The sequence below is a fragment of the Meleagris gallopavo genome, chromosome 1 (assembly GCF_905368555.1).
Source record: "Meleagris gallopavo chromosome 1, MGAL_WU_HG_1.1, whole genome shotgun sequence".
NCBI classification, from domain to species: domain Eukaryota; kingdom Metazoa; phylum Chordata; class Aves; order Galliformes; family Phasianidae; genus Meleagris; species Meleagris gallopavo.
The window spans coordinates 75,889,574-75,912,350 of record NC_139404.1 but is presented as its reverse complement, the minus strand read 5'-3'; the positions used below and the strand labels follow the sequence as shown (position 1 = coordinate 75,912,350).

Sequence of the window (22,777 nt, the reverse complement as noted above, 5' to 3'; positions counted from 1 at the left end):
TCCATTATTTTGCCTCAGACTGATTTTGATGCTGAATCCTTTCATTTGCATTTTGAGAATACTGTCATGAATGTCTTACAGTATTTCTCTAATATCCCATATTTAATTAAAATTGGAATTGCTAGGCTAGAGAGCTTGTTAGTCAACTCTTCTAGGACTGTTTCTTTACTGACTTAAAAATATATGTCCCCAGTAGATGTTGTCTAATTTCTTTCTTTGATACTACAGTACTGAAGAGAAGTTGCTATTTTCATGCTACTGCCACATTCTGTTTCTTTCTGAGTATGGGATTAGAAGTATTTGCTGACTGATTTTCTTCATCCTCTGTCCCTAGCAGTTTAATCATTTTTACTTAACATGGATCAGTACTACTAGTTGTATTTATTTGTCTGCTTTTTATTAAAAAGAAAAACAACAACAATAACCAAAACCAACAAAAACACAACAGAAACAAATGAAAGCTCCAAAATTCCTTTCCTTTTATCGGTGGTTTTGCTTGCCACAAATTTTTCCTTACTAGTTTTTCTTTTTTTTCCTACCTAATAATATCTATTTTATCTCATTTGTCTGGCCTTCCCCTTTTCCATATGTTTTATTTTGGCCTTTTGTCTTTTTTTTCCCCTTGTTTCAGTTGTTTTTTCTTGCTCGCAGACTTTCTTACTGAATCCAGAACAAGCTTTTACTGAAAGCTTTGTGGAATTGGGATGTTTTTGGCCATATAATAATATTTTAATTAAAGAATAGTTTTCATTCACATTTTCCTGCCTTTTTTTTTTTTTTTTTTGTTACAGACAACTCAGTTCACAAGTTTGCTCACCTTGGAAATTTGCTTTGTGAAGCACAGACTATGCATAGGAATTCCTTGGGAAATGTCTCGCAAGTTAAAAATTTCTTGCAGTGTTGTGAGGTTTTTTGTTGTTGTTTTGTCTGTTTTGTGTTAAAGGTGCTTGAGATCACCTTCCCTTGTTTGATGCATTGTTTTCTTATGTCTTCTATCCTTCCTTCTTGGAATCTATTACCAAGCACAGGGATGTCTGTGTATTTAAGGCTGTACAATTCTTTTGTTACTAGTAATTTCAAAGGTACTGCTTATATTTGTGCAGTTTGCTGCTGTTTCTGTAACTTTTACTATCACACAGGAAGAAACTGGCTTTTATTAAGGTGCTTTCCCATTGAGTTTCAGAAGTGCCACATTATTCCTGGACTTTTTTTTTTTTTTTTTTTTCCCCCAATCAGTTGAATTTCTTATTTCTGTTTACACCAGCAACGGGAGTCTGGGTAGAAACAATGAAAAATACTTTATTCTCATTGTCACCTAGTTGAGTTTTTATCAGGTCTTCATCTTTGAATTTCTGAGGCTGTTTAACACATTCAGAGTGCCTCAGGGTAACTGAAAAAGTATAGTAGCTACATGCAGGATGCAAAACATAACATCCATACCCAGTTATCCACTATGGAGAGGAAGTCTCAAGTTTCAGAGTGTGACTTTGTCAGATCTGTATTCTCAAGCTGACAGCAGTTCAGTTATTTAACTTCCACTTGCAGGAATGGGATATTCTCCAACAAGATCCTATGGTCCTTCCTCTTCAGCTTCCTGAAATCTTTAACTCTGTATTTTCTTCATAATGCCAATCCATTTGTTCCTGTATGTGTGTACCCAAGAAGACTTTGTACTGATTCTGGAGTTCTGTGTTAGTTTGCATCTTCAGTCTTTGCTGGAATGTGGCAGCACTCCTTGTCCTTTACTGAATCAGTTGTCACTTCTTAGCTGGATTTTGCAAATTCTCATTGCTTTAAAAGGAAACATCATGTAGGCTGGAAATCATTTAGAAAAGTCACCCACAACATGGTAATGGAATCTCAGCCATGACTAATGATAGCATTCCTGGTCTATAATTCAGTTAAATCTTCAAGAAAGATTTAAGACTTGCACAATGTAAAGCCCTATGGTTGATTAACCATGTCCTTTATTTTGCTGGTTTTCATTACAATTGAAACTGCCATTCTCTTCTTTTTTTTTTTCCTTCTCATTAGGTCTTATGATGCCTTTGTTCAGTACACTACAGGCTTCTGCTATCAAAAGTCTTTTCTAATGAGTTACAGGCCCGTGATCGAGCTGCTGTATTCATCTTTCCAAACAACTGAACTTAATTGAGCTGGTTTAGGTGTCTCCCAGTAAGCCTTGGCTCCCTCCTGTAGCACTTACCTGCTGCCTTTCTCTTCCTTTACAAAAGGACCAGGCTGTGTCATACTTAGATGCAAGTCTTGCTATATTAGTCCTGGACCATTATCTTGAAGTACCAAGCTTACATTGCCACAAAAGAATATGTAATTCTTTTAATGAGATCTTCTTCATTCAATTAAATCAAATACTATTATGTTTCCTTTCTTAACTGAGTGTAATCCAAATAGATTACACTTTGATTTTGCCAAGTCAGCATTAGGTCAACTGGCTTCTAAGCAACCTAGATGATCCCTCTTATTTTTCAAATACTTTTAAAATGAAAGTATTTACTGGTTTTCTGGAACACACTCAAACTCCAAAGTTGTTTTGAAAGGAAAGGCCATTGTTTCCATTTGCTTGCCAGATAATTCTTTCAAAATTCTTGATTGTGAGTTTATAGCTATGCAAATTCTAGGATGTTTTATGGGCGGAACTAAATGTCTTCATAAATATCATTGGCAATAGGTAATAATTCATTACTTCATAGATTTGTCTACATCATCCAATTTTCTTCATAATATAGAATATAACTAGGAGATTCTGCTTGTCTTCTATATTTTTATCAATTATTTTATCATCTTTATATCAACAAAAGGATATATATCTTGTCTAGGATTTTGCAGGTAATGTACCCGAAAGCTGCCCAAGTTTACTAGTACAGTTCTGAACATAGAATGAAATTTTTTTTTGTACATTTCGCTAACTACATGATAGGTACCTGTCCAATCGTCATTTCAGGTACAACAGATTAAATTTGTGTGCATGGTTTCTTGTTTCTGTATAGTAGAACACCAAAGTACTCAAGAGATGTAGTGACTTGGTCCAACAAACATTTCGATTTCATGTAGTGTCTATGTAATGAATGAAAAAAAAAAAAAAAAAACTGCAAGAAATCATGACACCAAAGAACTAGAGTCTATGCCTAGTTTGCTGCTGACTTAGGATATGTTTTTGGATTGTGGATGCAGCTATAGTTTGGGGCATTTGGCATCCTTTTTTTTCATATGCAAGGCTGATTTAACTACGCGTGGGGAAAGTGCTCCAAATCAACTGATGTTTGTGAGAATGACATGAGAGGGGGGTGGGGGGTGGGGAACTAGTCTTTCCTGCAGAGGAAATACAGAACAGGGACCTCCAAGAAGAGTTGAATGTGTACCTTTATGGCAAAAAAGGGAACTAAGTGAGAGACTTTGAAATTGTAGGCTACCTGCTGGGTATGCATAATGATCACTCTCAAGTACTGACCTTCACCCTGTGGTCCCTGGACAACGTTTAAGAGGTCTGTAAGATAACTGAAAAACCAGAGGCTTACATTTTAGGCAGGTGTTTACATTTCCAAGGGAAAATATGCAGGCATCTGTAGACCAATAAAGGCTGAGAACCACTAGTCTTCAGTAGGCTGTTTAGCTCCCCTCTGTGAGCTGTGCAGGCCTTCTGTGGAGTACAGTCAGATCCTGCGTCAAATTACATTACCACGTTAGCAACAGGATGTAATTGAAATGGTAAACTCTGGTGAAGAGGATGGTAACTCAACTATCAATATGTGAGGCTGGGTGGGGGATAGCAGTGGATGATATTGTGCGTTGAACCTACTCCACCTATCTTCCTTTAAAATTACCTGTGTCAGACATAGATGGCTTAGGTTGGAAGGGATCTCAAAGATCACTGAACTCTCACCCACCTGCTGCAGGCAGGGTTGCCACCCACCAGCTCAGGCTGCCCAGGGTCCCATCCAAACTGTCCTCGAACATCTCCAGGAATGGGGCATCCACAGCTTTGCTGGGCAGCCTGTACCAGTTCCTCCACCACCCTCTGAGTAAAGAATTTCTTCTTAACATCTAATTTTCTCTTATTTTACTTTAAAGCCATTCCCCCTTGTCCTATTGCTATTAGACCATCAGAGAAGTTGCTGTCCTTCCTGTTCATAAGCTCCTGCTGAGTACTGGAAGGCTGCAGTGAGGTGTCCCTGGAGCATTCTCATCTCCAAACAAAACAAGTCCAATTCCCTCAACCTTTCTTCATAGGAGGGAGAGTCTGAGCATCTTCGTGGCCTCCTTGGGACCTGCTCCAACAGTTCCACATCTTTCTTGTGCAGAGGGCCTTATGGATGCAGTACTCCAAATGGGGTCTCACAAGGCAGAGCAATCACCATCCTCGTGAGGATCAGCCAGGATGTATGTGATGGATGCTTGAAACAACGTAAAAAAAATGTGACAGAAAAGCAGAAAGAGATTCAAGGTAATTCTCTGCCCCTGTTCCTACCCGGCCAGAGAACCAGCTCCAGTGCAGGCACTGGACACCTGTCCTGGCACATCTCAGGATGTCAGAACCTTGAGGAAGACTTACTGTGAGGTTTATTAGCTCACACCTTATCCGACACTGCTACACTGGTACTTTAACTCATAGAAGTGTTTACGCTAAAACATATCACACCTCTCAGCAGTAACAACAGTAGTAACCTCACTGCAGATCAGGATTCTTCTGGAAACCTGAGAGATGTACTTCTCCATTATCCTTGATTTTTTTAAAGAAAGCATAAACAGGAAGAAAGCAAACTTCTCAATTCAGGAACTAGTTTTTTGTTGAATTGAAAGAGTTTTTACTTCTACTGATCATGATGCCATATGAGTATACAAAATTCCCTCTCCTTTTTGTTTTTCAATTTTACAGCAGTAGTAAATGAGGTTAAAGTTTCATTTGTACGCTTTGCTAAGGCTTAACATTTATATTTTAGGAAAAGGTATACTGTTCTGTCTGTCATATCAGCAGTGACAACAAAGCCAGAAGATGTTTTTCTTTCTATCTCAGTGGACTAGTGTTTTGACACATACACAGCCTTGGCTTGGAGGGTAAGCTGGGATTCCTGAGTAGTCTCTCGACCAAATTGGTAATATTGAAGAACACCTCTTCCTTAAAATCAGCTCCATCCACCATGGTAGCTGCAAACATTATGCTTTAGGGGTTTGTGGTTTAGTCTAGTGACAGGATATAGAAAGTACAATTTTTATATAACAGCCATATCCTTCTCTTTACTTAAAGAGTGTAAGGCAATTTATATAACAATTTTGAAGTACTTTAAAACAAAGAGAGGCTTAATAATGCTCAGCTTAAGTGAAATCAGTTGCTTCATGAAAGAACCAAAAAGAGTAAGAAAAGGTTTTGATTAAAAATATTGAGTAACTTTAATGACTACAGGAACAGGACTATTTGTATCTTCAGAACAATGTGGATCTCTGTATTAACCAAATAGTCTGTCAGCAAAGCGGTCAATAACTTAAACAGCTGCAATTCATTCTTGCCACAGCCTCTCAGATTTGTATTGCAGACTGCTAGAATACTTAATCCCCGCAGGTCCATATAAATAAAGGTCTGATGCCTTGGAAGATTTTTAGAAGGAACAAGAAGAACCAAGTCTGATCAGTTTTCCTCGTGGATGGTATCTAGTAACAAGGTACCCTGAACAATAGCTGTTGTTTTATAGTCAATCAGGAGAATAAGAAGGGGGAAAAAAAAACAAACCAACCAAACAAAAAAAAAAAGGCAGCAAGAATGCAAATGAAAGTTAACATTTGTCAAAGAAATTCATTGTCTCTTCAGCACTGCATCATAGAAAATTAACCTCAGTCTCCTGATACAGCAATCCTGGATGTTATAAATCCTAAAGACCAAAAGAAACAAGATAATTTTGTCTCAGTTCCTTCATAATCAGACTTGCGTCCTCACCTTCACACGCTGCATGTGCAGCCACTGGCAAAGGGCTCTTAGGGGAAGGAGTCCTGAAGTGTGTAGCAGAAGGGCCTGTAACCTGGTGGTAACACGTGGCAGTGTACAGTCAGAAAAGTGGTTTTGTCGAGGTGGGAAAAAAAAAGCACACGTGTTTAACTTGGTGTAACTGTTCTAGTGGTGTGGTAGGTACCTAAAGTCTGTAGCGCTATCACTGTACAGCGAAGTCCAACTGTAATAGAGCAGCAGTTACTCATGGCTGGCAAGTAGTATGGTGGATGGCAAAACCCAGCGCTACTACAGACCAGCAGCACTTCCTCACCCAGACGATCCCCTGGGAGCACCTAGACAGGTTGTCGGAAGTTACGCGCAGCCAGGAGCGACCTCTGGTAAGCCACCAAATGACGAGGGTTGCTTCTAGCACGGAGGAGAAGGATGCAGGCGTTTACCTCTCTCGGCGAAAGGTCGCGCAGGGCCATTCCCTTCTCCGCAGCCCCGCGCGATAGCCCTCAGACCAGCGCTCCGCCAAGAGCGGGCGAAGAGGCAGCCCCACCCCCCAGGTGCAGCCCCAAATGGCGACAGCAACGAAGCGGAAACGATTGGGAAGAAGGGCGGAAGTGGCTTCACCGGCATGGCGCGAGCTGTTTCCGGGGGGGAGGGTGCGCCGGTGTCCGGCTCCTGCCGGAAACGCCAGTGTGTCGGGGCCCAAGATGGCGGCGGGGATGTACCTGGAGCACTACCTGGACAGTAAGAGCTGCCGGGGCGGGGCCGAGGGCCGCGGCTGAGGACGGACGGGCAGATCGTGCCTCGGGGCGGGGACTGAGCCCTGTCTGGGCGCTGGCCGAACCGCGGCTGCCCCGAACCCCGCGAACGGCAGCGTTCCCCGGTTGCCCGGCGCCTGGCTGTGAGGCTTCCCGGAGCTGTGAGGGCTCCCGGCCGCGCTCCCTCCTTCCTTCCTTCCTTCCTTCCTTCCTCCCTTCCTCCCTCCCTCCCTCCCTCGTCGCCGCGCAGAGGCATCCTGGGGCTGCTTAGAAACGGCGGCAGCCCAGCCCTGCCTCCGGCCGTGGGGGCGCGGCGCCGCGCTATCTGCCTGCTCCCGGGGCAACTGCCGGCTGCTGCTCCTCGGCAGCGCGGCTTCGGGAGCCTTCCTGGGTTCGCTGGTGCCGCAGCGTTGGTGGAATGAAGCCGGGGGCAACTTTTGTGTCTGCAGGGAGATAGTTACTGCAGCTGCCTTCGCTGACATTTTAAAAATGCAGCCTTATTTTCATGATGAAAGAGCTGTGTGAATGCTGATGGTACTCCTTTAAGTTGCACGTAACTTTATCAAATTATGTTCTCTGTGCGGTGAGACTTAGAATACAAATATATTCCTCTCCCCCCCCCCCCGGTGTTCTTAAAATAGACAAATACACTGACTGGAGGAGTTCTTGAAGAAATATACTCATGGGTTGAGATTAGGTCACCTCTTTGATGAATGAAGTTTTCACATTTTCTGATTGGGTGTCAGCACTGGAGATGAAAAAGTTTGGTGTTAGAGCATGATGTTACTGGTATGTATCTTTTATTTCAGTCTACTTGGCCAAGTTACATCTATTGGCATATGCTTCGTAGCACTGAAGCGTGGGTCTTCAGGAATTGTGCTGAACTGGATTTCCTCCAGCACAGAGCTGCTGTGTGGGAACAGAGCTGCAACGTTCCCTACGTTATGATCTACGGAAGCATATAGTGACTTAAGGAAGGTCAAGAACCACAATACATGATGTTTTGCCAGAAAAACTGGAGAGATACTGGTAGTGAACAGGCAAGAATATTGATCTAGGAGCTGTGAAGAAGGAAAATGCAAAAAGCAGGAAGAAAAGTTGGACAAGGAGACAAAGATAGCTGGTAGATGAGAAGATGGGGGCTAGGCAAGAGTGGAAAAAATGAGACAAATGAAGAGTAAGTGCGTGGGGGATGCAGTGTTTCTTTACTGCGGAGAATGCAAGTGTATATTAAGAGCTGCAAAGATGAAGTAATGAAAGACTGAGTTTTACCACCCGTAGACAGGAATGAGAAAGATTTAGTACTGAGTGTAGTGCTGTATAGCAGGCATGAAGTTGAAGATGAGAAAAGCTTTAGATGAGTTTGGTAGCTAGAGTACTCCCATCGATGTCAAGAGCCTCAGGATTTTTGTCACTGTCAGCTAAAGTCTGTGAACTCTGTGGGAACTCTTCCATTCTCCTCTAATACAAACATGCAGCAAAAATTACAAGCTTTTATTTTGTGTCTCAGCCAGGATGTGTGGTCCTGCAGGTAGATGTTAATAGAGTGGTGCTATTATTTTTTTTAATGTGTCTTGTTTAAAAAAAAAAAATAATAACATGCACAGTATAGTAGTACTTAAAATATCTGGCTACAGAGATGTTAGGAGGAGCAGAGTGTTAGTTACAGTGGCTTTGTGTTCTTTGATTTTTTTGTCTGGTATCCCGTGCTATCATATGCAACATTACTTCCTTTTATTAGCTAACTGTAAGAGAGCTGCTGTGCGCAGTCTAAGAGTTTCCTTTAGAAAAGTAGAGCATGTCGTTTTTAATACTTATTATGGAAGAGAGTCCGTATTATCCTTCAATGAGTTAGTTTACGATTGTCTTTCCTGTCAGTTTTGTAGTAGTTCATTTTCACAGTTCCAATATTTTGTTGGACCTATAACGTCTTCTGCCTGCCATGTTCAAGTGTCCTGTTACTAAAAGTTTATTTCTTGTGTAGATTCAAATTAATTAAATCTTCTTCTTTCTGGTAAAATAGCCAAAACAAACAAACAAAAAAACCCTATCTCCTCTTCTGTCAACGTATTTGAATTTCTGACTTTCTGCACAGAAAATGTGTGCAGTCCTTTAGTACCAGTCGTCTTGATGGCACTAACTAACCAAGTTGGGTTATTGCTCCTCTGTTGAGCATGCCCTTATCCCTGTTGGCTGTTGTGTTTCAGCTGGAAGTTCTTATTTGGCAGTTACCTGCCATAGTAATCAAGCCTTTCTGTTTCTTGGAAATACGGTCTGGCGTCCTTTATCCGTTACTTTCCCTAAATGTATTACTCTACATAGGACTAGATAAAATGTATCAGGAATTAGACTGTTGTCTTACTGTCCTAGTGGTCTGTTCTTTTTGTTTTTATTCTTCCAGTCTATCTCATTTACAGGCAAGATACACTTCTTTAATTCATCGAGACCTGCTTCACATGTGATTTGCATGAGTGGTGCTTGTAATTCTCTGTAATGTGTTCAGAAGCCCAATGTAGCCTTTTAAAGTCATTTTCATATATCTTATGCTTTTTTATTGTTATTATAAATGCAAGATGCTTTCTGATACCACAAATATTTGATGCAAACTGTAGCTTAATCATTTTAAAAAAATTATTTTCAGTAATGACGTATGATTCTTACCGAAAAACAAGTTCATCAGAAAACTTGTGGAGATTTTCTCCCCTCACTCAGTCTATATTGGCACCCTTACACAATTCTTTAAGGTGATCGCAGATCAGCTGTTCATTTCTTTTTGTGGCTTCACACCTATCTGAGCACATTGTGTTCTCCCTGACTCCTTCCTTTTTTCCTTTTTAAAAAAATATTATTTCAGTATTAACAGTTCATAAAAAGCAGTAACGATCCACGATATCTGAAAACTGATATAAATAAATAGTCCAGAACATTTGATCAACTCTTCTAAAACTCTCTAGTATCTGCAATTTCTTCTTTGACAGAAATTCTTTGAGTGTTCTTTTAGCACCTAGTTTAGATATAGTTTTCTATTGACTTTTTTTTTTTTTTTTTTTCCCCTCAGCATTTCTATTTCATGTTGTTCACTGGCTGGATCTGCTCAAGGAATGTGTGAGCAGGATGTGGTGAAAGAGGGCAGTTGTTTGTAGGACCTCTTCGAATCCTTGAAGAAAGGAAGGTGTATGATGAATTAAGTGCAGATTGTAGGAAGAAAAAAGGTGGTCTCGTGTTTGAGACAGTTGAATACCACCCTGATGAAGTGAGTTTGATGTCTGTGTTTGTTTTTAGGACGTGCTTTTTACAAGTTCTTCTCAAACAGGTTTTTCTGCCCTTAAATTGGGTGAACATTTGTAGTTAGAGAAAAAGACTTGAAGAATGCACATGAAGATTGCAACTGAAATGTGCTTTGAGCAGGTAGTTCCAACTTGTGAGAAACTGTAGCATTTTTAGACATCTAAAGAAGCGTGTTTGCGATTACGTGGCCTTAACTCTTTATCTTATTTTTTCATTCCATTGGTGAGGGAAGCAGGCTATTCCATAGCAGTGTTGTGAGAAAGCGTTCTTATGTCATAATAATGAGCACCTTGAAAAGCTGATTGCCTGGTTGGGTTTCAGATTGGGTTTTGGATAGTGTATGTGATGACTCTTATTAAGCAAAAAGGATAAAATAAAGCTTTCAGTCACTAGTCAGTTGTTTGGTATGAGAAACATCTGGAATGACCATTCCATGTGGTAACTGAAGCCTGAATGTTAAAATGCACAGAAGATCTGACAAAGCTGTACATACAGGCTTAGTTATTTCAACTTGTAACTTTTTGAGTCCTCTATTTTGGACCTCTCAAGATTTTTTTTCCAGATTTTTGTGCACTAGCCAAGTTATCAACAGAGTTCTTGTTAAAATTGTCTGTCAGCTTCTAGCCCTGGTATTTTTCTGGCTTTCAAGTCGTTGTTGTAATTTAAAGCTGGTTTTAGATTTAGGATTAGACACACTCTTCCGTGCCCTTGCTGTAAGATGTTAATTTTAAAGCTCTGTTGTCTGAAATATGTTATGCTCCCAGCAGGTGTTCCTGCAGCAGAAAATATGTCCGTGTTACTTCTGTGCTGAGCTGCCTCACAGAGGAGCTCCATACTGGGTCTTCTCTGATCTCCCTCCTTCCTTCCTTTACCAAACTGAAACTGTCCCTTTGATGAGAATACTGAGCCAAAGGATTAAAGGGAGAGGAGGAACATTTCTTGTTCCAGTTGTTCTTTTTGATTATTTGTGTGGCTCTTTCTTCACTTTCCTTTAGTGACTGAAGTTAAGTATGAAAAGGTTTTCCATCTCTTCAAATATTGTTCTCCTTCTCTAAAACACTTAATGGTCTCTAAAGTATTTAATGTCTGCTTCTGATGAGAGAAAGCTGGATACTGAAATGTTTTCCTCCATGCCAAGAAAGGAACACAACTTTAGTTTGCGGGAAACTATGGATGCAAAGGAATTAGAAATGTGGAAAAGGATGGAGGAGGAATAAGAAGGAAGAAAACCGTGGTATTTTGTGATTGCATGTGCATGAAAGCTCTTCTAATGAGTTTGTGCTTGGTCAGACTCTAGTTTGGCTCAGTATTTGCTCTCTTGCAGATTTAGAAATACTTAGTGCAAGCTTTAAGGGAGAGAAAGGAAGGGTGACTGATACAGATTTTCTAGAAGACAAGATGCAAACACTAGAGTTTTCTTCATGTTTAGATGTTTCAAGAGGATTATAGAGCTTTTAATAGGCATCAATAAAGTACACGGATAAAGGAAAGTCACAGTTTTCTGTGAGTTTTTTGTGAGTCTCTGTGAAAGTGTCACGATTGTAGGGATTGTCTTTGTAGTAATGTCAATGCATCTCTTTATTTACTTAGAGGACATCAGAATAAAGTAAGTTACAGGTAGTGATTTCACAAAAATCTTCCTTTTATGGCAACAGAACTGAGGAATGTACCACTCTCCAACTGTCTAGTGCCTGAATTTACTATGAACTGAACTCTGCTCATTTCCCAATGGTAAGGATACATCTGCCTACTTTGCAAGGGTCTGTAACTCTTAGGAAATCAAATGGTGCCTTCTCTGCTGGTTCCAGCCATTGTTGCCCACCACATATTTTTCTATCTGGACGGTTGAGGCTATGGCTTTATTTGCCTAGCTGAACGTAAACTTTTATAATTCCATTTGGAAAGTGTGTATCGGAAGGAAATTCAGATTTTCATTATAGTTGAGTTAGTGAATAAATGTCATTGTAAAATGATGATAAGGGACAATTAAAAAAAAAAAAGTAGTTTCCAGCTTCTCCCACCCTAAACCTCTGACTATCTAGATTCTGCCAACATTTGGTCTAAATTAGATCTAAATACTTGGAAGAGTCATCAGCCGAGAGCTAGTAGCCTTGATGAGCTCAAGAAACGAAAGGATGTCACTGGTCTGTCTGCTCTGATAGCTGCTTGACATTCATCCCATTGTCTTGGAGAGTGCCAGTCAGGACCTATTCCAGGAGTAGACTCTGGAACGTGGAGTCTATATGCTTAGATGAAGTCCTCAGCTGGTAAGTTAACGTGATACTGTGTAGTCATTTTTGGGGAGTGTTCCCTTTTAATTTTCTTTCATTTATTATTATTTATCCTCATGAGGGAGACATCAAGTTTCCTTTGCTCCTTTTATTCTACTGGCACCTGGCCATGTACTGGTTCAAGGCTTGTCAGTATTAGAAAACTTATTCCTGCATAAGCACAGAGCAACAGTAGCAGCATACACCTTCCTGAAAGTCATCTTTCTTCCCCTGCACCTGCCAGGGGAATGTCTCTTACCCTCTCCCCAGTGCAGTATGTGGCCATACCCTTCAGTTCCTGCTTATAAATCTCACGTTATACTTCAGATGCACACATCTCTTAAACGTTGTTTAAGTGTACTGAAAGATGCCTTTCACCTTTATGAGACTTCGGATTAGTTAGTTGCATCTGTGATGCAGCACATATGGTCTATGGAAAATTACAAAAGACCTCATGAAAGGGAGAGGATTTGGTGATTCATAGGCATCACTTGTTTCTGTGTGAAAGCTATGGGCACAACCCACACTGAGCTAATACTTTTATTACTCCTAATGGCCAGTTTGTTTAAAATAGATTTTGTTGTTGACTGGTAATTTTTTTCAGAGCCAAATGGTTTTACAACACAAAACATTCAGCATTTTCTCCGTGTTTCTTCACTTGACCAAAAGCAAATCTGGTGCAACCGTTTTGTCAAACAATCCTGTTATCTCTTTGATAGTGCCCTTGGAGATCCGTGATGAGCTGGGAATGCCTGGAGTGTTTCCAGTGTAATTTGTCTTGCCAGTCTTCCGTATCCTGCAAACCTCTGAAATCGAGGTAGATATTTAATGTAGGGATGCAGTTCCTATCAGTACTGCCTGCTGTCTTGGTTGTGGATACTATAGTATTGAGAAGTCAGAAAGAACCCTTCATCCCTTCAGGAAAGGATAAGCTCTCTTTTGGGGACTGTTAGGCTTTTATGGTTACTGTGTGGACTGCTATTGCTGACTGTTACTGTGTCTTTGGACAGTGCATGAAGTAGACGTGCCTTGGACTGGCATGCAGTGCAGTGGCCCAGCACTTGGGATATTTAATGCAGCAGAATTCCTGGGTAGCCTTGGACGATTCAATCTGCTGAGTTCGTGAGTACTAGTTGTAGTGCTGTCCCTTACAGAGGTGGTGGTGAGGATAATGTTGAGGGTTAGGCTGCACATGCTGCTGTAGTGCTGAGCACTGTGAGAATGAAGAGAAAGGTACGTTATGCTCAGGCTCAGATTTTAATGAACTGTGTAGAAAGCTAATAAATGGAGAACACCAAACAAAGTAGAGCACTTTAAAAGGGTTACATTGTGTAACGGGAGGGACGGAGGGATACATCATTCCACTTAGTAAGGAAGCAAGGAAGTTGCTGAAGATTACTCCAAGCTAGTTGATCTGTGCTGTATTTTAAATGCTACAAAATTCTGAAATCTCTTAGCACCAAAAAGTCCTGTGTTCTTCCCTCATGAGAACTCAGCAGTTTTTCATTCCAGAGGGCAAAGAACTTACCGTTTCTTTGCCAGTCTGTCACAAGCAGGATTTCTCAATTGCTGTCAGCAGTGTAGTGTTAAAGCTGGTTGTTGAAATCTGTACTGTTTAATAAAGCATTGTGATTGTGTTTTAAAATGCATTTTGACTTTTTAATAAATATAAGCATTTACCTGGACACGGTAGATGAGTGGATATCTTGGGAAAGGCACCATGTATTTGGGTAGTACTTTGGTACCATAGATCTCTTTAGAAATGTGGACACTCGCAGTGCAAATCCATTGTTTGGCACTCCTGAAGCATGTACAGTGAGAGGATGAAGGACACCAAAAGTTACCAGGTTGTATAATTCCATGGGCTCATGGGCTTGCTTACTGCGGGTGTGAATTAACATCTCAGTTCAGTAGCTGAAGTTTAAATGCCAGTTGTCTGCACTGACAACTGTTCACGTGTTACTTTTATTGATTTGTTTTCTGTTTTGTTTTTGATTTGATGGAAGGAGGGTGGTGATGGATTCTAATTCTTGGAAAGTTAAGGGTCTGCGTGGTTCTTTTGGGAAAAGATATGTGGTGAGAGGAGAACAGGAATGGTGGAAGGAATGGCAAGGAAAGAGAATGAAGGATGAAAGGAGTGGGGATGATGAAAGGATAAGAACCTGGGAAAGAGAAAGGAATAAAAAGTTTAACTTGTAATAGAGAGTGAAAGCCAGGTAAGAAAAGGAAGGGGAGGCAAAAACTTGGAGACATGCACTGATGCATAGGATAATCTTGCTGTGGCTGGAATGCAGGATGCATGGGGGGCTGTGCATTGTTCTCTGTGATCTGTGCAAATGAGTGAAGTTGCAATAATGAGAGTCTGTGGTTTTCTATAGTCTCCCTTCAGGTTCTGGAATGCTTATATAAGGTCCCCTCAAACCTTCTCTTCTCCAAGCTGAAGCCCCAACTCTCAGCCTGTAGGGGAGATGCTCCAGCCTTCTGATCATCTTTGTGGCCCTCCTCTGGACCCACTTAATATCCTTCTTGTACTGGGGACCCCAGTATTCCAGGCGCAGTCTCAGGAGAGCAGAGTAGAGGGACAGAATTGCCTCTCTTGACCTGCTGGTCACACTTCTCTTGATGCAACCTAGGATATGATTGGCCTCTGGACAGGAAGCACACATTTCTAGCTCATCTTTAGTCTCCTCATCAACTGACACATCCAAATCCCTCTCCTCAGGGCTGCTCTCAAACCATTCTTCACCCAGCCTGTGCCTGTGCTTGGGATTGCCCTTACCCAGGTGCAGGATCTTGCACTTGGCCTTGTTGAACTTCATGAGGTTGGCACCGGCCCACTGCTCAAGCCTGCCCAGGTCCCTCTGAATGGCATCCCTTCCCTCTAGCACGTCAGCTGTGCTACTCAGCTTGGTGTCATCTGCAAGCTTGATGAGGATGCACTTGATCCCACTGTTCATGTTGCCTTCAGAGATATTAAATAGCATTAGACCCAGCACTGATCCCTGAGGAACATCACTCGTCACAGGTCTCACTTGGACATAGAGCCATTGACCACAACTCTCCGAGTGTGACCATCCAGCCAATTCCTAATCTAGTGGATGATCCATCCATCAATTCCATTTTGTCATGCAGGACAGCGTCAAATGCTTTGTACAAGTCCAGGTAGATGACATCAGTTGCTCTTTCTTTATCCACTGATGTTATAACTCCATCGTGAAAGGTCACCAAGACATCTATTTTTTATGGGACTGTTAAAGTGTTGTTTTCTGATAGCTGTCACAACATAGGCCAAGCAATTTCTGTAGGAGTTCAGACCACTGGTAAATACTGCGATGAATAGCGTTTATTTATTTATTACTAGTATTTTTGTTTGTGAGGCTAGATAAGATCTTTTGGGATAAGCAGCAGGTTACAGAAAGCTTTCCCATACATAGATAAACTACCTGCCGTAGAAATTGCTCAGTTAAAACTTGTTTAGCTGCAGCTTTATCTTGTAGAGGTGAAAGGAGAAAGGACACTTTTCCAGGTGAGGGTGTGTACCGGTGTGTATGACAGCTGGAGACACTTTTTTTTTTTTTTTTTGCTGCAATACCTGTAAAAACCAGTGCATGATTCCTTTCAGGTTCTCAAACAGCGGCAAAGTCCTGTCTGAGTTACTCTTAAGCATCAGTGTGAAATGTAGCTGTAACCTCATTTAGGGTTGTTCTGTCTGGAGAATAGCATCCCACCGGTTTTTGTGCTGGCTGAGGTATTCTCTGTGCCTGACAGTTTCTAGCCCTGCTGGGGGAAAATGGTACGTGATGGAACGTGTGCTTTTATGAGCTCTTTTTTAGATGGAGAAAAAGGAAATTACATCAATCTCTTTTTAAAAACTATCAAGTCAAGAATCCGGAGGGCCTGGGATTTGTGCATGTTTGACATACTGTGCACAATACAAGAACAAATGCTGTTTTTCTCTGGAGGATACCTCTCCTGGAGGAGGGGAGTGAAAAATAGCGTGGTGCTGCATGACCATGTTCCATTTGCTGTGCAAATTGAAAGGTTTGCAGTCAGTGAGGCTGGGGATTACAGAAGAAAAAGAACTGATATTAAGATTCTCAAGCTGAATTTCATCCCTGCCATAAATTCTCTTTGTAAGCAATGATGATTTTCAGTTTTATGTGCCTGTTGTTTTCTGAGTCGGTGTTTATTTCTTTTTTGAACTGTAGGGATGTAATCTGGTAGTGGGCTGTTTGAGCTGCGTGTAAAGGCTGTCGTTCTGGGCAGACAAGGAGGTACAACATTTAAGAATATGCAGACACCCTTAATGTTGCTGCTTCCTAATTTTTTGAGAACTTGATCTTGCAGTATTAACCTTGAATGCAGGGAAGTGGTACCTGCATGCTGTGTGGCCATATATCCATGTACTTAAGGACCTATTATCTGCACATTTCTTAGATATTTAAAACAGAAATGGCAACAAAAATTGATTGAAGCAATATTATGTAAGTTACATACAAGGTCCTTATAAATAATTATGTTCTATTGTGTGGAAACTTACTTGTTAACTTATTTGTTAAAGAAACAGCTTCTAAGCCCAGCAAGGCCCACAGTTGTTCCTACCATTTGTAGAAATTAATTTTGTGGCATGTGTATGGCACTTGTTTAAAAATAACTAACTAACTAAATTCCTTTGCGTGCAGACCTTCCCTGCTGGGTGATTGCTTTTCACGGAAATGTGTCTGCTGTAGAAATGTGTGGTGATGAAAAATAGAGACTGCTGCTGGGGCTGATGTGTCAGACAGCCTTGATTAAGGGTAGGGATGCCTTCATTTACACAGTGTGTGTTGCAGAGTGGGTTCAGGAAGCAGAAATGCTTCTGTTGTGCTTCTGAAGAGCTTTTCTTCTACAACCCTGTATTCCTCCCCACCTTTGTTGTTGTTGTTGTTCTTAATAATAACAGCGACAACTTCCAAATTTTTTTTATTTTAATCAAGCTTGGATTTCAGGTTAATGTGGTGACAGTAGATCTCAGTTTGATTAGACAGGCATGGCAAAATAAGAATTGTTTTTATCGGCACGCTAGTGTGAACTAGGAGAGAGTTCTGGGAATCACTGGACTGCTGTGGCGTTAGTTAAGTTGAACAGTCAGTACTGTTGAACTTAGCTTTGTTTTGACATTGTGGACAGGGTCTTGACTTCTCTACATATTCTCCTTTCCCTGCAGGTATTGAGAACCTGCCTTTTGAACTGCAGAGAAACTTCCAGCTCATGCGAGATCTGGACCAGAGAACAGAAGGTGAGGATTAGAGATGGTTTCTGTGATGAGACAGGAATCGTGCAGCCTGGCTGGCTTTTCTTCCTTTGCCTTCGTCTCTGGGACCTCGGGGAACAGAAGGAAACGTGCAGCTTTCTTAAGAGGACCCTGTAGTGTGTATGTATGTACACGTATTTATGTGTTCAATGGTCAACTTGTTTCAGACCTCAAGTCGGAGATCGATAAGCTGGCCACGGAGTATATCAGCAATGCACGGACTTTGTCGTCAGAGGAAAAACTGGGGCTTCTGAAGCAAATCCAGGAGGCCTATGGGAAATGCAAAGAATTTGGGGATGACAAGGTTCAGCTGGCTATGCAGACCTATGAGATGGTATGAAGGGAAGTGTCTAGTGGTTGTTTTATGAAAGACTGTGCTGAAGACCCTGATCTCTCTCTTTCAAGCCTCACCCACTCTTGCTTTTCTGCTCTTAGTGCAAGCCCTGTACTCTCTCCTCTTTGCTGTCTTGGGTTCTGTTCTGTGGTAACTCTTGGTCACTGTCTTTTTTGCAGGTCGATAAGCACATCCGGCGGCTGGACACAGATCTTGCTCGCTTTGAAGCAGACCTGAAGGAGAAGCAGATAGAATCGAGTGACTATGACAGTTCTTCCAGCAAGGGCAAGAAGAGTGAGTACCACCACTGGGCTGCAGATTGATACAGGAGGCAGCCAAGTGACTGTGGAAGTGGTGGGGATGAAGGCAGGCACTGAAGTGGTACAGACTGTTACGCTGGAATCTGAAGGACAGGTAAAAAGATGGTGACCTGGGCTCTTCTTGTGTGAGCATATTCAAGGCCAGTAGATAAAATTAAGATGAGATGCATGGCCCAAAGCCAATGTACATTCCGAAGTAGGATTGCATTTTGGTGCTGAAGAGGTTGTTACTGTCAGGTGTCTATTTTAACAGAATGGAATATACAATAACTTTTTCTCTTGTTACCAGAGGGCCGAGCCCAAAAAGAGAAGAAAGCTGCACGTGCACGCTCTAAAGGGAAGAATTCTGATGAGGAGGCACCAAAGACTGCCCAAAAGAAATTAAAGCTTGTCCGCACGTAAGCATTTAAGACGCTTGGGGGAATGAGGAGCAGCACTACAAATCAGACCAAGGGAGACTTAGCCAAAGTCCCCTATGAAGAATTTGATCCCCACCCAGACCAGATCCTGTGTGTTTCTCCTTGGAAAGAAAGGAAGGGAGACTTTTTAGTTTTTTCAGGGGAGTGTGGCATGAAAGGGAAGACAGATCGCTCCAGTGGATGTGAATGTATGTGCTTTAAAAAGAGGAGTGGCTGTCTCTGGCAAGCAAGGGCATTGTAATGGGAGATATGAAGGGAACCAGTGCTAGTTGATTTACTAACCTGATTTATTTCTCTTTCCTGCAGTAGCACAGAATATGGAATGCCTTCAGTCACATTTGGAAATGTGCATCCTTCAGATGTATTGGATATGCCTGTGGACCCCAATGAGCCTACTTACTGCCTCTGCCACCAGGTCTCCTATGGGGAGATGATTGGCTGCGACAACCCAGATGTAAGAGCCTGTACTTGATGGAAGTCGGGGAGAAGGGAGCGAAGAGTCTCCTACTGAAAGTCTTGTGCTGCTTGGGTGGGGCCTGATGTAGAAGCAGTGATGTAGAGCAGGGCTCATCTCAGCTGGGAAGAGCAGTGGACTGGTCAGTTAAGTGCAGCTTTCTTTGGGCTTTTCCCTAATACAACTGATGTTTTCTTGGCCCCATACCCAGCAAGGGATAATTCTGCTTACTAACGATGTATAGGTTGGGCATGAGACTCTGTTTTCTGACAGATCCTGTTAGGATTGCTACTAGTAATTTTAGAATTTGTGATTAAGCATTGGGAAGTTTCAGCAGACTAGAAACAATGATTTCAAAAGAGAACTACTTTTTAACTGAGTGCTCTCCATCTCAACAGTGCTCCATCGAATGGTTTCATTTTGCCTGTGTGGGTCTGACAACAAAACCAAGGGGAAAATGGTGAGTGAGTGATTAAAACAAACATACTGGGTGGCCCATTGGTCTCTGAAAAGGGGAGGGTTGTGGATGACAGAAGAGAAAATAAGAGAAAATTAAAAAGAGAAAATAAGACATTTTCAGAAGGAAAATTTGAATTTACGCTCTGGTATCTTGGAAAAGATTGTTTGAAACTGTAAATTCAGGGTTCATATCAGATCATAAATGCTGGTTTTTTGCTTTCCTTTCTGCCAGGTTCTGCCCTCGCTGTTCCCAGGAGAGGAAGAAGAAGTAAAATCCCATGAGCCTCAAATACTGCTGCAGGAGCTCTCTTCCCCCTGCCAGGGCCTCGTCCCAGCTCCCCCAGCCCTTGGGACCTTGGCTAGGGGGAGTCTTGCCCTGTTTGTGGTTTGGGCCATCCCTGGAATGGTGTGTACCCTCTTGGCAGTTCCAGTGTGTTCTGTATCCCTGGCTGCTTCGGAATCCCTAAGGGAGGCCCTCTCTGTGTACTATTCCAAACAGGTCTCTGAACCTCAAAGGGAGTGAATGAGGGCACCAGGGTAGCCACCAGATTCCCAGGGATTCAGGTAGCCCCTGATTTTCCTTGGCTTTCCTTCAGCCTCCTCAGAGTTCATTGCCTACTCTCTGCTGAGAGAACAAGGCTATGGGATGGGGGAAGGAAAGGAGGTAAGTCTTCAGCATTTTAGGTCTTCTATTTTCCTGGATCTTTTTCAGGAGAGAGGGAGTAACCAAGCCGCTACTTAATCTAGTACCTTGGTTGAGAGACTGAAAACTTAATGTACTCCCTATCTTTAATCATTCCACTACTTTGTCTGGCATTGAGCAGCCTCTTTTGTTGGGGCAAGGAGGAAGAAGGAGTGTTTAGAGCTAGCTTTATCTCTCACTCCTGGGGTAAACCTGCTCTCCTGGGAAGCACATTGTATGAAGGAAGAAGAATTTCTGGCCATGTGGTGAGAAACGGTTTGATCTAGCCTGTCTTCTGGCACCAGAATTCTCCCTCCCTTTAGTACAGTGGAGCTTCTCCATTATGTTGATGATGGAAAGTTCGGGGATCCAAATCCCACTTGTATACTATAGTATTAAATAAAATTCATTCAAACAAATGCTCAGTTTGTCTTGCTGTTACCTCCAAAGTAAGTAATTGGTCTCTTTCTTAGTTCTTTCTCAGCTCAGCTTTTCTACTGATGAATGCAGCACAGCTTTTTTCATGTAATAATCCTGAACATTCTGCCAAGGTCATCCTTTAAAATACAACTAATACACTTGCGAAAGAATTTCTAAGCTTTCTAATGTCTTTGGAAAACATCTGCCTCTTTAGTCATATCCTCACAAAGATGCTTATTGTCATTTTTGTTGGATTTTTTTTTCATCAGTAGTCCTCTCTTAAATGAGTGAGGAAGAACATAGATGACCAGCCCTCACTATAGCTATCAGGTAGAACACTAAGAAAATAAGTTGTCAGGGCAAAGCTTTTGCATCCAAGAATGTGAACAAGTTTTTTAGATATTCAGTTGACTTGTTCCCCAGTGAGTCACCTTCACCCTGGACCACTTTGTTGCCAGAAACTCCAGGTACTGTTAATAAAGTAGTGTTGTAATGTTGGCAGGTGAGGAAATGTTCCTTACTGAAGATGGCCTTTATCAGTTTAATCAGTTCCTAGGAACAGAATCTTTTGAGTTGGAAGGAACCATTAAAGGTCATCTAGTCCAACTCTCCTGCAATTAACAGCGACATCTATAGCTAGATGAGGTTGCTTAAAGCCTGATCCAGCCTGACCTTGGATGTCTCCAAGTACAGATCTTCCAACACTTGTCTGGGCAACTTGTTCCAGTGCATTATTACTACCCTTACTGTACATAATTTTTCATATTTCCAATCTCCTCTCTTTTAGTTTGAAACCACTTCTTGTTTTCTCGCAGCAGACCTTGCTAAAGAGCCTGTCCCTTCCTTCTTATGGTCTCTCTTCAAATATTGAAAGGCTGCTATCAGTTTTCCCTGGAGCCTTCTCTTCTCCTGGCTGAACAGCCCCAGCTCTCTCAGTGTGTCCTTGTAGGGGCGGTGTTCCATCCATTGGATCACTTCTGTGGCCCTCCTCTGGATGTGTTCCACCAGGTCCACGTCTCTCCTGTACTGAGGAGTCCACATCTGGACACAGTACTACAGGTGAGGTCTCACCAGCTCAGAGCAGAGGGGCAGGATCACCTCCCTTGCCCTGCTGGCCACACTTCTTTTGATGCAGCCCAGGATACAGTTGATTTTCTGGACTGTGAGGGCACATGGTTGGCGTGTGTCCAGCTGCCATCTGACAGTGCCCTCAAGTTCTTTCTGACATGGCTGTGCTTCATCTTTACATCCCCCAGCTTGTACTGATAGCAAGAGTTGCCACAACCCAGGTGCAAGACCCCACACTTGGATTTATTGAATGTCATGATATTCACCTGGGTCCCGCTTCTGGAGCCTGTCTAGGTCTCTGTGAATGGCATCCTATCCTTTGGGTGTGTTGTCTGTACCATACAATTTGGTGTTGTCTACAAACTTGCAGTGGGTGCACTCAAACCCATTGTCTGTGTCCGTGGTGAAGATGTTAAAGAGCATTGCTCCTAGTACTGACCCTTGAGGAGTACTGCTTGTCACTGATCTCCATGGGGACATTAAGCTGTTGACTGCTACTGGGTACGATCTCGTAACCAGTTACTCATCCATTGAACAGTCCATCCATCAAATCCATTACTTTACTATTTGAAGAGAAGGATGTTACGGGGGACTGTGTCAAAGGCCTCACCAAAGTTCTGATAGATGGCATCAGTGGCTCTTCCACTGTCCGCTGACCAAATAAGTGCTGAACTAACGGAGCAAAGGCAGGATATGATCTGTAGTTGAAAAGTGCATCTGGGCCAAGTGCAAGAATGACAAAGGATGCAATAGCTTTTGGTGAGATAGGCCTCTGGGTTGTGATGACCTGGAAGCTCTCTTGGAAGTGTATACTAGAGAGGTATTTAAAGTGGGAATTTCGACAGAAATATGCATTAAAACCAAAAATTTTTAAATGGCTTATAGTGACAGATGAAAGGACGTTAAAAACTAGCATTGAAAGAGAAGGAATGAACACAGTAACTGTGCAAAATTTAATCACCAAAAGGGAGAAAATAATAGAATCAATAGAAGCTAGAAATGACCGAGTACAAAATTGAAGCCATGGGAAACAAAGCTTGCAAGTGACAGGGCTGGAAACAC

The 22,777-nt window shown here is 42.0% G+C and overlaps 1 protein-coding gene and 1 long non-coding RNA gene across 6 annotated transcripts; one reads left to right on the top strand and one right to left on the bottom strand.

The window, feature by feature from the left end:
* Positions 1 to 375: 375 nt before the first annotated feature.
* Positions 376 to 6,454, bottom strand: LOC146545432 (uncharacterized). The gene is made up of 2 exons (XR_014886234.1): positions 5,948 to 6,454; positions 376 to 4,412 (listed from the first exon to the last, which is right to left on the bottom strand). It is a non-coding gene; the product is annotated as an uncharacterized LOC146545432 (long non-coding RNA).
* A 93-nt stretch (positions 6,455 to 6,547) lies between these two features.
* Positions 6,548 to 20,646, top strand: ING4 (inhibitor of growth family member 4). Of its 5 annotated transcripts, none has more exons than XR_014886225.1 (9): positions 6,548 to 6,694; positions 17,473 to 17,544; positions 17,727 to 17,893; positions 18,073 to 18,187; positions 18,503 to 18,611; positions 18,939 to 19,086; positions 19,485 to 19,546; positions 19,778 to 19,951; positions 20,045 to 20,646. XR_014886225.1 is itself a non-coding variant. In XM_085235343.1 (9 exons), the coding sequence occupies exons 3-9, from the start codon at positions 17,517 to 17,519 to the stop codon at positions 19,815 to 19,817; spliced, it is 669 nt and encodes a 222-aa protein (XP_085091469.1). In that variant the 5' UTR covers positions 6,625 to 6,694; positions 16,475 to 16,540; positions 17,473 to 17,516; the 3' UTR covers positions 19,818 to 20,646. The 5 variants fall into 5 exon arrangements, 4 of the variants coding, with proteins under 4 accessions (XP_085091447.1, XP_085091469.1, XP_010716263.1 ...); XM_085235343.1 differs by adding an exon at positions 16,475 to 16,540 and having other exon boundaries at positions 6,625 to 6,694; positions 19,778 to 20,646; XM_085235321.1 differs by having other exon boundaries at positions 19,778 to 20,646.
* The last annotated feature ends 2,131 nt before the right edge of the window (positions 20,647 to 22,777 follow it).